The 14,146-nt window shown below is 44.3% G+C and overlaps 1 protein-coding gene across 2 annotated transcripts in view; it reads left to right on the forward strand.

The window, feature by feature from the left end:
* Positions 1-1,036: 1,036 nt before the first annotated feature.
* The window catches only part of COLGALT1 (collagen beta(1-O)galactosyltransferase 1), a 32,572-nt gene continuing 19,462 nt past the window's right edge, over positions 1,037-14,146 (forward strand). For both annotated transcript variants that reach the window (XR_008917437.1, XM_001368802.5), the window contains exons 1-6: positions 1,037-2,030; positions 2,118-2,228; positions 2,453-2,570; positions 6,210-6,344; positions 6,809-7,013; positions 7,376-7,495. Coding sequence is in view for 1 of the 2 variants with exons in the window: in XM_001368802.5 (XP_001368839.2) it covers positions 1,768-2,030; positions 2,118-2,228; positions 2,453-2,570; positions 6,210-6,344; positions 6,809-7,013; positions 7,376-7,495 (952 nt within the window). In the remaining variant the exon portion in view is untranslated. The remainder of the gene's footprint in view (positions 2,031-2,117; positions 2,229-2,452; positions 2,571-6,209; positions 6,345-6,808; positions 7,014-7,375; positions 7,496-14,146) is intronic.

A 14,146-nucleotide genomic window follows, 5' to 3' on the forward strand; every position in this document is an offset into this window, starting at 1 on the left:
GTGCCCTTTTCAGGGATGCATAGCCACTTTTTTTTTTTAACTTGTACTTTCTGTCTTGGAATCAATACTAAATATCAGTTCCAAGGTGTACAGGCTAGGCAATTGGGATAAAATGACTTGTGCAGGGTCACACAGATAGGAAGTGTCTGAGGCCAGATTTGAACCCTCCTGTGTATGGACTTCACTCTTTATCCAATGAACCACCAACCTGCCCCTGTTTACTTACCTTTGGCATCTACCTTTCTCCCAACTCTCACTGTGGCTCCAACAAGCCATAGTATGCACAGTGGCCACCCACTGGAAACCATCTCTGCAGATGGGCTAAACCAGTTTGAGGGGAACCAACAGGCTTTTGGTGAATTAGGGAGATGAGTACCTAAGCATGTGGTGACTTCTGCAGGCAGAATGGGCAGATGAGAACAATATGTTCCAGGGCCATGAAGGTGGCAGAAGCTGGTGCTGTTGGAGTCCTTAGGGTTTGGTTGGACACAGAAGACCCCAAGGGCATCCACTGCATCTTTGGGTCTTGCTGGTGGACTTCAATAACTCTGGAAGAGCCAGGCTGTCCACTCTGTGCAACTCTCACACAACAAATAACTGCTTCACTTAAATTTCACACTCCAGTCAAGATGTCACCCCGCGATGTCATTGATCCTCTTCAAAATGAAGGATAAGCAACAAAACAGGGGTAACAATTGCACCTACCTGTAGGGTAATTATGAAGATCAAATCAGATAACACATGTAATTTGTTTTGCAAACATAAGAGCCTTATAGGAATGTTATTATATTATGCAAGTCTCCCCGGGTCCCTGCTTTCTCAGCTGTAAACTAATGGGCTTGCACCAGATGGTCCCTCCAGCTCTCTTCAGCTCAGGCAGTTAGGGGAAATTGGAGCACTCTCCAGGCTAGGGCCTCCCTCCACGTGGCAGAGAGTTCTAGGGTCCCCGAGAGGAGGTGGGGCTAGAGCCCAACCCTCCAGGCTCCATAGATGGTAAGGGGAGGAGAGGGGACGCGTCAGCAGGATCCCCCACCTGAGAGAGGCTCTGCTGCTCCGTGCTTAGAGTAGAAGGGCTGTCCTTCCTCACTTCTGGGGCTGTGACTCCAGAATGAATGAAATACCCCACTAAAAAGTAATTTCGGATGGAGAGGCATAACTCTAGCACCCGAATGTGTGGCTGGACTCAACCGTTCTGTGCTGCAGGGCGCCTGGGTACAGGGCCTCTAAGGACCGGTAGTCCTGTCCTTTTAAGGCTGGTGTCCCAGCAATCTGGCTGGGGTGAGGTCCGGCCATGACGGGCCCAGAACTTTAGGGGACGCGACCCGAGTCTTCCCTGGGCTCTTGCTTGGACACACCTTGAGGCTCTTACCACGCTGCCCGGTCTGGGCTGAAGGGGCGGTTCCCTACGAGGCTGGGCTCCGTGGCCGGGCGGTGTCGGTGGGGGAAGGGGCAGGTCTGGGAAGGAGGGCCCACCCCTTTTAGGCCAGAGACCGGTGCTGAGGCGGGGCGGGGTCTTGGGTGGGGGATTGGGGCTCAAGGCCCATACCGCTAAGGCCGGATCCGGGCGCTAGGTTCCCGCGGAGTGGGCCTAGATCCTCCCGGGAATCGCCACGGCCGGGCTAGTCGGACTGGCCTGGGTTGGGTTGGGCCGGCCTGGCCTGGCGTGGCCGGGCTGTCTGCCGAGCGCTGAGGTCTCTGGGCGGACAGGCGGTTTAAAGGCCGGTGGCGGGCAGCAGTGGGCAGGGGCAGGGGCAGGGATCGGTCGTCATGGGCACAGCCTGGGGCCGCAGTTCTAGCCCCGGGATCCCGCGCCTGCTGGGCCTGGCGCTGTGCGCGGCCGCAGCGCTGCTCCTGCGGGGCCCGGGCCGCGCAGCCGCCTACTTCCCGGAGGAGCGTTGGAGCCCCGAGTCTTCATTGCAGGCGCCGCGGGTCCTCATCGCGCTCATCGCCCGGAATGCGGCCCACGCGCTGCCCTCTACTCTGGGCGCTCTGGAGAGGCTGCGGCACCCGCGGGACCGGACCGCTCTGTGGTGAGGGCCCCCAGCCTTGCCCTCTCTCCTTCTCCCTGGCCCTTCCCCAGCCCGGCTTTAGCCCTGAGCGCTACGTGCTTTTTGCAGGGTGGCTACGGACCATAATGTGGACAACACTTCGGCTGTGCTGCGGGAGTGGCTGGTGGGCGTAAAGAGCCTGTACCACTACGTGGAGTGGCGGCCCATGGAAGAGCCCAGGTGAGGGGTGGGCAGGGAGCGCGCAGAAGGCGGGAAGCTGGCTAGGGTGGCTTGGGCTGGCTTGAGCTGTCAGCCAGCCTGCAAGGGCTGCTGGGGGCCAGAACACCCATGGGGCTAGGGACAAGAAAGGTCTCTGGTGAAGGCAGCCCGCAGATGGAGCTGAGGGTGTGGGGGTCCAACCTGGCCCCGGCACTAACTTTTCAAGCTATCATGGTCTCCTACAGGTCCTACCCTGATGAGGAGGGCCCCAAACACTGGTCCAACTCTCGCTATGAGCATGTGATGAAGCTCAGACAGGCAGCCCTGAAATCAGCCCGGGATATGTGGGCAGACTACATCCTGGTAAGAGCCCCAGACAGCTTCCCATCCTTCCCCTTGTCCTCCCTCCCCTGCCCCCCCCCCCCCATATTACCCTTCCATTCCCATGGGTTTATGAGGGAAGAGGAAGTTGCTTTTCACAAGTGGGGAACTAAGTTGATGCTGACTTAAGAGAACAGCAAGAGTGTGAGTTCAGATTCCACCTCAGATACATATTGTGAAACTTTGGCCAAGTCTCTAAACCACAGTTTTCTCCTTTGTAAAGTGAAAATAATAATATTATATGAATTAATATATGCTTTACAAACCTTAGAGTGTTTTTGCCTTGAGCCCTGTGATTTCTTTGGTTGGAGACGTAGAGAGCCTTAGAGAATTAACTCAGAGGCTGAGAAGATTTGTTCAATCCAGTAGCTTCAGAGGCTCTACTTGAATCCTTGGTCTTGTTGACTCTGAGGCCATCTCTTCATTCACTCTGTGCCACGTAGTCTCAGGAAGTGATATATAAAGGTCACAGGTTTTGTTTGTTTGTTTTGGACTAGACCTGTGATTTCACTGGTGTAAAGAACTCATAGAAGAAGAAACTCCTGTTCCAGTGCTGTTCCGCATTCCGCGTTCACTGTTGCTCAGTTCTTGACTTTGCCTTTTATAGTCTTAAGAGAATTGACTGGAACACCAAGAAATAAAGTGACTTGCCCAGGGCTACTCAGCCAGGATACATCAGAGGCTGTACTTGAACCCCTGGTCTTCTTGACTCTGAGGATGCTCTTCTATCCCCTGTGCCTCTCTCCACAAATCATTATCATTATCATCAGAAAGGCCCCAGCTTTGCCATGTGCAGCCAAACCTGCTTTGACTAAGCATGCAGAGAGACCTGGAAGTTGGTGATCCTGGTATTATAGAGGAGTTGACAGATGTGCCAGGGTTTCTCTGGCCCTTTGTGGGTTAGAGTGACAGAAGCACCAAAGAATAGGTTAGGAGTATAGACCCAAGGGGCAGCTATGGGGCTCAATGCATTGGATTTGGAGTCAGAAGGACCTGGATTCAAATTTGATCTCAGACACTTCCTAGATGTGGACCCTGGGCAAGTCATTTAACCCCAGTTGCTTAGTCCTTGCCCTTCTGTCTTAGAATGGTTACTAAGACAGAAGGTAAGAGTTAAAAAAAAAGTATGTGGCCCCTCTCTCCCTTTTGGCTGAGATTTACAAGTATTACAGACAAGAGAAGAAACTGCAGAAACCAGAAATAGCTGGCATCACAAGTATTTTTTGCTAGACACAAACTTGGCATGTGATCATTTAGATTCACAAAACAGGTAAATTAGTCCCTTTTTGCAAAAGGCTTGCCACCATCCTCATCCTAAGGTTCCTTTAAATAGTAAACTTTCCTAGTTTTTGCAGTGCCTGCAAATGTAAATAAAAAAGCACTCTTGCCTGGAGTGGTCAGTGTCAACATCCAGTAGAGACTTTTTGAGGACATTGTTGTTTGTGCAGACTTGTCTGACTCTTCATGACCCAATTTGGTGTTTTCTTGGCAAATATGGAGTGCTTTACCATTTCCTTCTTCAGCCCAGTTTACAGATGAGGAAACCGAGGCAAACAAGGTCTGAGGCTGGATTTGTATTCAGAAAGATGTCTTCTTAACTCCTAGCCCAGTTCACTGTGCCACCTAGTTGGCCCAAGATACAGGAGTAGTTATCTACCATTTCCTTCTCCAGTGGATTAAAGCAAACAGAGGCTAAGTGATTTTGTCTAGGGGCACACAGCCAGGAAATAGCTGAGACCAAATTTGAACTCATATCTTCCTGATTCTAGGCCCAGCACTCCATCCACTGAGCCACCTAGCTGCCTCTTTGAGGACATTATTTCAGCCTAAATTTGAGCTTGAGCTTGAGAGTTCAGCCTCTACCACTGACTAGGCATGTGCCCAATAAGCCATGTTACTCATATGAGTATCATTTTACTCCTCTGTAAAATGAGGGAGTTGGTCTAGATTTTCCCTCAGGTCCCTGTTAGTTTTGATATTTTGTGACCCCTAAAAATTAGGTTGAAACATCTGATTTTTATCTACCTTGGTTGATTTTTATAATGATCTCTAATTGTCTTTTTAAAAAATATGAAATTGAAAAACTATCCCAAACAAAAAAAATTAAAATTAAAAAATATTTTAAATAAAAATATTCAAGTCTATACTCAATTCTCTTTCAAGTCTTTTAAAGATACTGGAAGGATATAGCAGAATACTTTTTACACTTAGTAACACTTCTTAGACACATTCTATCTCATTAGTGGCCCTATGTACCTTTTCACTGCTACATAATCACAATAATAATAATAGTTTCCATTTCTATACTCTTTCAAGGTTTGCAGATCCCTTTGAGGTCAGTAGTACAAGGATTATTAACATCATTTTACAGATGAGGAAACTGAGACTCAGAGAGATGGAGGACTTGTCCACACTCACACAGCTTAGTGAGTTGGTGTTGGAGTCAGACATTCAGTCCATGCTCTTCTCGCTCCATCACCCTGCTACCATCATGTCACTGATTATACAACACTCTATTCAGGGGGATGAGGGAAATGTTGGCAGTAGTTCAGTTTTGAATGGCACAACTTGGAATGTCTTTGTATACATTTCTCTTTCCAGACCCCCCAAAAATACGAATAACTTTATGGTTCTGGTTTGTTCTTTGGGAGTTTGGGAAACAGATCACAGCCCTGTCATGATATAAAAGTGATGAGAGACTTCAATTTTCTGGGTATCTGCTGACATTCTTTCTTAGCCCAAAGCAGGGCAGCTAGTGATTTCTTGGTCAGGACTAGAGGATAAATGTCTCTATATAAAAAAAACCCCAAAACCTAATGGGGAAGAGGAGAAGAGGGATCACAAAGAGCTAACAAGAACAAGTCGTGCCTGACCAACCTCATCTTTTTTGACAGGATTATTCTACTGGTAGATTAATATCCTTGAGATACAGTTTGCCTTGATTTTAGTGAAGTATTTGCCAGAGATTCCCATACTCTTGTGCAGAAGATGGAGAGATGTAGGTTAGATGATAGTATGGTCAGTTAATAACCATGTGCTTGGTCAGTATAATAGTATGGTTGGTCAGTAATCCTATGGTTGGTCAAATTCAAGGTGTTCTCATTAAGGGTTTGATGCCCACTTGGAAGGAGGTCTTTGACCTTATGCTGGTTAACGCTTTTTTTTTTTATCAATGACATCGCATAGATTGTTAGAACCTGTTGGGGTATTCATTTTTGGGGTTGCTTTCCTTCTTTCTTTCAAAATCTTTTGATACAAGGGATGGCTCAGTGGATAGGGAAGGGAGGGGAAAGGGTTCTGTTTGAAAACGAAGATGACGTAAGAACACAAGCTATCAGTAAAATGTGATTTTTTTTGGAAAATTTTACTTAATTAGTCAATTTAGAACATTATTCCTTGGTTACAAGAATCATATTCTTTCCCTCACCTCCCCCACCCCTTCCCATAAAATGTGATTTTTAAAAAAGTTGCCATGTGAAAAAGCATCTGGATTGATTGGAACTTCAAGACTGCTTTCCTGACTAGTTGTAAGAGAGGCTGGCAGGTAGGAGGAAGATAACCGGTTATGTCCTTGGTCATATGATGTGAATTCTGCTCTTGTTCGCTTCTTCTGCTTTTTAGTTTCTGGATGCAGATAATCTCCTGATAAACCCAGACACTCTGTCCCTGCTGATCGCAGAGAACAAGACAGTCGTGGCTCCCATGCTGGACTCCAGAGCTGCCTATTCCAATTTCTGGTGTGGGATGACTTCTCAGGTAGGGAGGCCACAATTTCCATACCACTCACTTTGGGGAGTGTAAAGGTTCCCCACTGGACCTGTATCCTGGATTTTGGTGACTTTGATTCTGTTGGCTTCGGAATTGGTTATTTAAAAAAATATCAGGAATCGTCTGCCCTACCTTTGCCTTCCAAAAGCCCAGGCAATTTTGTCCTGTGCTTCTCACTGAAATGGAAGCTCCTTGAGGGGAGGGACTGTTTTTGCCTTTCTTTGTATTTAGTATAATGCCTGACATATTAATAAAGCCATTTATAAATTTGTGTCGCTTGATTACCCCAAGTTCCTGCTTTTTCTGCATTTATACTTTTTTGTAAGTGCACACAGGCAGTTTTTTATTCTGTGGATCCTTGTCCCCTTGATCTCATCTTGTAAGGCTCTCCATCTCCTTTGGGAGCTCCCTGGGTTTTCCCCTTCTACTCTGGGACTTGTCTTTCCTCCCAGGGCTATTACAAACGAACCCCTGCGTACATACCCATCAGGAGGCGGGATCGCCGGGGCTGCTTTGCTGTTCCCATGGTACATTCCACCTTTCTGATAGACCTACGGAAAGAGGCCTCTCGGGAGCTCGCCTTCTATCCCCCACACCCTGATTATACCTGGTCCTTCGATGACATCATTGTCTTTGCTTTCTCCTGTAAGCAAGCAGGTGAGTGGTTTCTGACTCCTTACAGACTCAGGAGTATCTCTCCCCTCCCACTCCCTCCATATCCACCTACTATGGTCTTTTTTTTTTCTTTATAACCTGTCTTAGAATGGCTCTAAGACAGAAGAGTAGTAAGGGCTGGGCAATTGGGGCAACTGGGGTTAAGTGACTTGCCCAGGGTCACCCAGCTAGAAAGTGCCTGAGGTCAGATTTGAACCTAGGACTTCTCAACCCCAGGCCTGGCTCTGTAGGCACTGAGCCACCCAGTTCCCTCTACCATGATCTTTTAATCATCTTGGAATCTGAGTGGTGTTGTTTCAGCATAACAAGAACTTGATCTTTTTCCTAATCTTTGTTACTTTCAGAGGTACAGATGTTTGTCTGCAACAAGGAGGTCTATGGCTTCCTCCCAGTGCCGCTGAGGGCCCACAGCAGCCTTCGAGATGAGGCTGAGAGCTTCATGCATGCCCAGCTCGAGGTCATGGGTAAGTCTGATCCTAGCTGATGCTCCGCCGAAGCTCTCTCTGGAAATGAGTGCTTCTTCCTCTCTTTCCGCTTCGAGATGAGGCTGAGAACTTCATGCATGCCCAGCTCGAGGTCATGGGTAAGTCTGATCCTAGCTGATGCTCCGCCGAAGCTCTCTCTGGAAATGAGTGCTTCTTCCTCTCTTTCCGCTTCACACTCTATTTTGGAACTCTCTGCATTCTTTGAGAAGTCCCAAGAGAGCAGCTCCCCTGGACCACAGCCATTCCCTTCTCCCCAGACTAAACTGGGCAGCCTGGAATGAGAAAATGACATCTTTCTCAAGGGCAGAACCTAGTCTAGTGCTAAGCCTCTTGTGAGTACAGGAATGGCACGTTTGGTTATTAGGAGCTGAAGCTCTCATTCCAGAAGACTGATGTGGATGAGTGTTATAGATAGTGTGCAGGAATGCAAAGGATGAAGAGGTCCTGGTGTGCTGGAATGGTGTGGGTATACGACATAGGGTGTAGGGTTTGGATTGGCTGAGGACAAAGCATGGAAGTAAAAATTTTTTAAAAGTTATCATGAATAGAATAACTATTACTAGCATTTCTATAGCCCTTCTGAGTTTGCAAAGCACTTTACAAATATTATCTCATTTAATCCTCATAATACTCCTGAGAGGTAGGTGCTATTAATATCCCAATATGACAAGTAGGGAAACTGAGGCAGAGGATAAGTGACTTGCTTGGGGTTACACAGCTAGTTAATATCTTAGGATGAATTTGAATTCTCATTCTAGAATACTGTGCTTTTTCTATTATACTACCTCGCTGACAGCCATTTCCTAATTTATACCCCCACCCCCCATCAGAACCCTCCTTTGTAATGAAGAAAAGCAATTTAAACAAAATTAACCCCCAGAGTGTTCATGTCTGGTGGTATGTGCAATATTTTGTACCTGTAGTTCCCTACCTCTTCACTGAGAGGAAGAAAATATGTATTTTTAAACCTTTACCTTCCATCTGAGAATCATTACTAAGTATTAATTCTAAGGCAAGAAGACCAGTAAGGGGTAGGCAATGGGGGGTTAAATGACTTGCTCAGGGTCACACAGCTAGGAAGTATCTGAGTCCAAATTAGAACCCAGGATCTCCTATCTCTAGGCCTGGCTCATTCTATCTATCTATCTATCTATCTATCTATCTATCTATCTATCTATCTATCTATCTATCTATGTCTGCCTATCTATCTAACTGTCCATCCAATCTATCATCTCTCTCTCTCTCTCTATTTGTCTGTCTGTCTAATTGTCTAATCTATTATCTATCTATATATCTATCTGATTGTCTATCCTGCTCATCTATCTATCTATCTATCTATCTATCTATCTATCTATCTATCTCTCTCTCTCTCTCTCTCTCTCTCTCTCTCTCTATCTTTCTATCTCTCTATCTCTCTATCCACTGAGCCATCTAGTTGCCCCAGAAATATGTTTTAATATCACTTATTTGAAATCATAATTGAACTTTTTGTTTAGTGAGAACTTGGCTGCTTTTTAGTGTGTTTTTTTTTCTTTTGAGTGATCATAGTGGTTGTGTATATTGGTTTATGCAAGTTTATGCAAACCTTACTATATTTCTCTGAATTCCTCATATTCTTCCTTTTTTTTTTTTTTGCAGTGCAGGAATGCACCATCAACTGCAGGAGTCACAATCTGTTTAGCCATTTACCTATCATGTTTCTTCTCTTTTTCTCTATTTTCTTTCCCTCCATCTCTCCCTCTTCTTCCCTTCCTCCCTCCCTTCTTCTCTTTCTTCCTTCCTTCTTTCCTTTTTTTTTTTGCTATCTAAAAAGCACAGTGATAAATATCATCTTATATGTGGATCTTTCTTCTCTTGTCCTACTTAGTGTCTATGTTTAGTAGTATGATTAGTGAATCAAAGGGCAAAAGCAATTTAGTGACTACTTTTGCATAATTTTACATTGTTTTCCAGAATGGTTGGTTAGACCAGTTCATAGTGTGCTTGTGGGAAGCTGTAGCCCTTCCAAAATTCATGGATTATTCAGTCTTTTAGCATATTTTATTAGAATATTAGCATATAAAAAAATTCTGAGGTCTTACCTCATACTTATTTATCCTCAGAATTTTTTTTAATGTACATTTCTCTTATTATTAGTGATTTGGAACATTTTTTCCCATCATCACTTGCCCTACTTTTGAAAACTGTTTATATCTTTTTTTTAAAAACCCTTACCTTCCATCTTAAAATCAGTACTGTGTATTGGTTCCAAGGCAGAAGAGTGGTAAGGACTAGGCAGTGGGGGTCAAGTGACTTTCCCAGGGTTACACACTTAGGAAGTGTCTAAAGCCAGATTTGAACCTAGGACCTTCCATCTGTAGGCCTGGCTCTTAATCCACTGAGCTACCCAGCTGTCCCCTTGTTTATATCTTTTGAACCACGTATCTCTTCAGTAATGGTTTATATATTTGCTTCTTTTCCCTATCTGTCTTGGATGGCAAAAATAACTGATGCAAAGACTTGCCCCTGCTTCTTAGTTTTTCTTTTTATTCTAGTAAAACTGATTTTTTAGACCTTCAAAATTTTTATGTAACCAAAATTGTTGATTTGGTCTTTTTTATTCTCCTTGATCCTTTGATCATGGATTCTCTTTCCCTTCTCCTCTACTTTTTCATGAGGTGACCTTTTATGTTTATGTCAGTTATTCTTTTTGGAACTTATTATGGTATATGGTAGTGAGGGCAAACCTTTTAGAGGGGTGGGTGATGTGAGAAATGTCCTCAAGTGTGCATGGAGAGGGGAAGGAAAGCAGCCCAGCCCTGCATCCCTCTGGCTTTCTAGTAACGAACTCTGGCAAACTCTGTTCATGGTGTGCATGCTCACAGAGAAGGCTTTGAGTGCCTCTTTTGACACACATACCATAGGTTTGACAGCACAGATATATAGTTTTCCTTCTTTCTTTCCTTCCTTCCTCTTCCCTCCCTCCTTCCTTCCCTCCCTCCCTTCTTCCTTCCTTCCTTTCCTTCCTTCCGTGTCAACTACTTTCCAAAGCAATTAATTATTTCAGTTACTTTCTTTCCTGGTTCTCTGGGGTTTTCTAAATAACTCATTATGTCTCTTTGAGATATGATCTTATCAGATCTCTGCCAATATTTTTACCTTTAATTCATTCTTTTTTTTTCCTCATTGTAATTGCTAACATTTTTAATACTCTTTTGGGATAATGTTAAGATTTAAAGCTTGAAAAACCCTGAAGGATCTTATAATATAACACTCTCATTTTACTTAGGAGAGAGGTTAATTGCCTTACTAAAGGTCACATAGCTAATAAATAATAGTATTGGAATATTTAAGGGACAGTAAAGACTCTAGACTGGCTAGAAAAGGCGGTTTATACTGGGAAACAGTGAAAAGCTAAAGCTGTTGGAGACTTTGAATGCCAAGTTCAGAAGCCAGGATTTTCAGCAGCAGGAAGCACCAAATGTTATTGAGCAGAGGTAATGATCTGATGGAACTAATTAGCAAAAAAAAAATCTTCATGTATTGCGTAAGGAAGAGGAGAGACTAATGTCAGGGAGATTGGGAGGCTAATCTACTTGCAGTAATCCAAGAAGGCAAAATTCATTCCTTCAAAGATGGTTGATTTGGGGGATGTTCAGCCTAGTTTGGAGACAGGGAAATTGAAAGGTAAACTAAGGTGGAGACATAAGAGGCCTGTTATGCAGTGGGAAGAGGGTTGGATTTGGAGTCACAGGACCTGGATTCAGTTGGGATTTCTTCAATTTATCACCTGTGTGACTTTGGGCAAGTCGCTCACCTTCATTTATAAAAACAAGAGGACTGGACTAGACAACTTCTGAGGGCCTTTTCAGCTTCAGAACTATGATCCTGTGTTCTTGCTGTATACAAATATTGTTCTAGAAGAAACAATGTGATGGAGATGGGGATGAGGGCCTCTGTAAGTGCTGAGCGAGGGAGTGAGAAAGGACCTGATTGGCCAGTGTAAGGGGAATTTTAGGGTTGTGACAATCTAAATTTAATTGGTCACCAGAGAATATCCCAAATAAAATACCCAAGTCAGTTTGGAAATTTTATGGTCGTTTAATTAATATAGAGGGAATGAATTAGGAAGAAGAGAGAGGGAAAGGGTATAGGATTTCTCCCGCCTAGCCTGAGCCAGGGGGAGTTCAAAGACCTCTGCTACGAGGTCTTTTCAGAAGATTAGACACTTCCTAAGAGGATAGTGTTTTGAAAGGTAAAGGAGAAAGGAATCAGCCTAAACTCTGAGAGAGCTCAGGGAAGATGCCTCACCTGAATTAGGTTACTAGGCTTCCCCCAGTAGTGTATCAAGGACACTCCCCACCAAACCTGGACAATAGCTGCCACCATGCCAAGATGCTAAGATGCTTAGCATGCTGCCGCCAGGCCAGCCACCTCTCCGTGCAAAGAAGCTGAGAGAGGAAGTGACGCGAAATATATAGACTGTTTTTACATCACTTTCCTACGTCTCATCAGTACCAATGGTAGCTTAAGCTTGACTTAGGACAGCCCAGGGGTCTGTCAGTTGTTTCTGATTTGTCATTTGCTAGCACATGTCTGTCATAGGCCATCCTCCTAAATACTTAACCCTTAAGTAGGGGTGTAGACATTCTTGTTTTATTAGACTAAGCAGGGTGGAGTAAATCTAAAGTTCATACTGGGTGAGCTGAAGATCACATTATGTGTGAAAGGGAAGGATGTGGTGAAAAGATGGAGAGATTTTAGCTGTCCTAGAGGAAAAAAAAATACCGCAGCTATGAGGTACCATGGGTAGAGTACTAGCCTAGAAGTCAGAAAGAAACTAGCCTTGTGACCCTCAGCAAGTCACTAATCCTGTTTGCCTCAGTTTCCTCATTTGTAAAATGAGCCGGAGAAGGAAATGGCAAACCACTCCAGTATCTCTGCCAAGAAAACTCCAAATGGGGTCACAATGAATTGGATATGCCTGAAACTACTGAACAACAAAAAGGTTTCAGAGAATGTAAGTTTAGCCTTCTTGGTCAATTCAGATGAAATGAGTATAAATGTTTACTTTCTCCCTTTATATCTCCAATACTAAGGCATAGCACCTGGCACAGCATAGATAGGGACTGGATGGTGTTTACTATATGAATGAATGCACAGATGAACAAGTGGCCAAGTGTTTTGAACCAGAAGAATGACTGCTATTTGGTATAGTGGAAGAGAGTTCTAGATGTAGAGAAAGGGAATCCAAGGGCAAGTCTTGCCTCAGACATTTTTCAGCTGTGTGACCCTGGGGAAGGCACTTAACCTTCTGTCTTCATCTCAGTTTCCTCATTTGAAAAATGGGAGTGATCATAGTACCTCTTTCTTTTTAAAAAAATTTAATATAATTAATTAATTAATTTAGAATATTTTTCCATGGTTACAAGATTCATATTATTTCCCTCCCCTCCCCCCAGTAGCCAATGCCAATTCCACTGGGTTTTATATGTGTTATTGATCAAGATCTATTTCCATATTATTGATAATTGCACCAGGTGATCCTTTAGAGTCTATAGTACCTTCTTTCGGAGGAACAGCAGAGTAATGGAGGCCATTAGAATGCTTCTCTGAGTGTAATGAGGGGAGAGCTCAGACTTGCCTCTCATTTGTCTTGGGATCTCCAGGGCCTAGCAGAGCAACCACAAAATGGGATGTTTCATGAGCTTTTGCTAAATTCACTTGGAGAATATCCTTCTTTGGGAGTGGGAGGAAAAGGAAGACGGAGGAGAGGAAAGAGCCCTGGGGAGTTGTGTCAAGGGAGAAAGGGGTTGTATGACCACAGAATGAGAACTGCAAGCGGTCCTAGGCAACGTCTAGTCCCACTTTACAGATGAGGAAACCGAGGCCCAGAGAGATTAAATGACTTGCCCAAGCTCAGTAATTTGCAAAGTCAAGAATCAATCAACAAGTATTTATTAACTCCTGCTGTGTACCAGATACTCTGCTAGGTGTTCGGGATGCAAAGACAAAAACTAAACATGCTCCATGCCTTGTAGGAACTTGCATATAAGGTAGTTTTGAAGGCAACACACTAGCAGCTGGGGGATGTGGAAAATTTTCATATAGAAGGTGGTATGGCTTCTATGTGAGAAGAGAGAATACATACCAGGCATGGAGGACAATTTATGAAAAAGCATGGAAGTGGCTCAGTAGAGTGCCAGGCCTGGAGATGGGAGATCTTGGGTTCAAATCAGGATTTAGACACTTCCTAGCTGTGTGTCCTTGGATATGTCACTTAACCCCAACTGCTTAACCTGTACTGTACTGCTCTTCTGCCTTGAAACCAATATTTAGCATTGATTCTAATGCAGAAGGTGAGGGTTTAAAAAAAGAAAAGACATTGAGGAGGCAACTAGGTGGTGCAATAGGTAAAAAATTTAATGCTATCGATGGGGATATGATTGGGATATAGATCACCTTGGTGCAAATATCAATAATATGGAAGTAGATCTTGACCAGTGACACTTGTAAAACCCAGTGGAATTGCTCATTGGCTATGGGGGTTGGGGGGAGGGAAAGAACATGAACCTTGTAACCATGGAAAAATATTCCCCCACACTGACTTTTTTTTTTTAAACCCTTACCTTCCGTCCTGGAATCAATACA

The sequence above is a fragment of the Monodelphis domestica genome, chromosome 3 (genome assembly GCF_027887165.1).
Source record: "Monodelphis domestica isolate mMonDom1 chromosome 3, mMonDom1.pri, whole genome shotgun sequence".
Classification (NCBI taxonomy): domain Eukaryota; kingdom Metazoa; phylum Chordata; class Mammalia; order Didelphimorphia; family Didelphidae; genus Monodelphis; species Monodelphis domestica.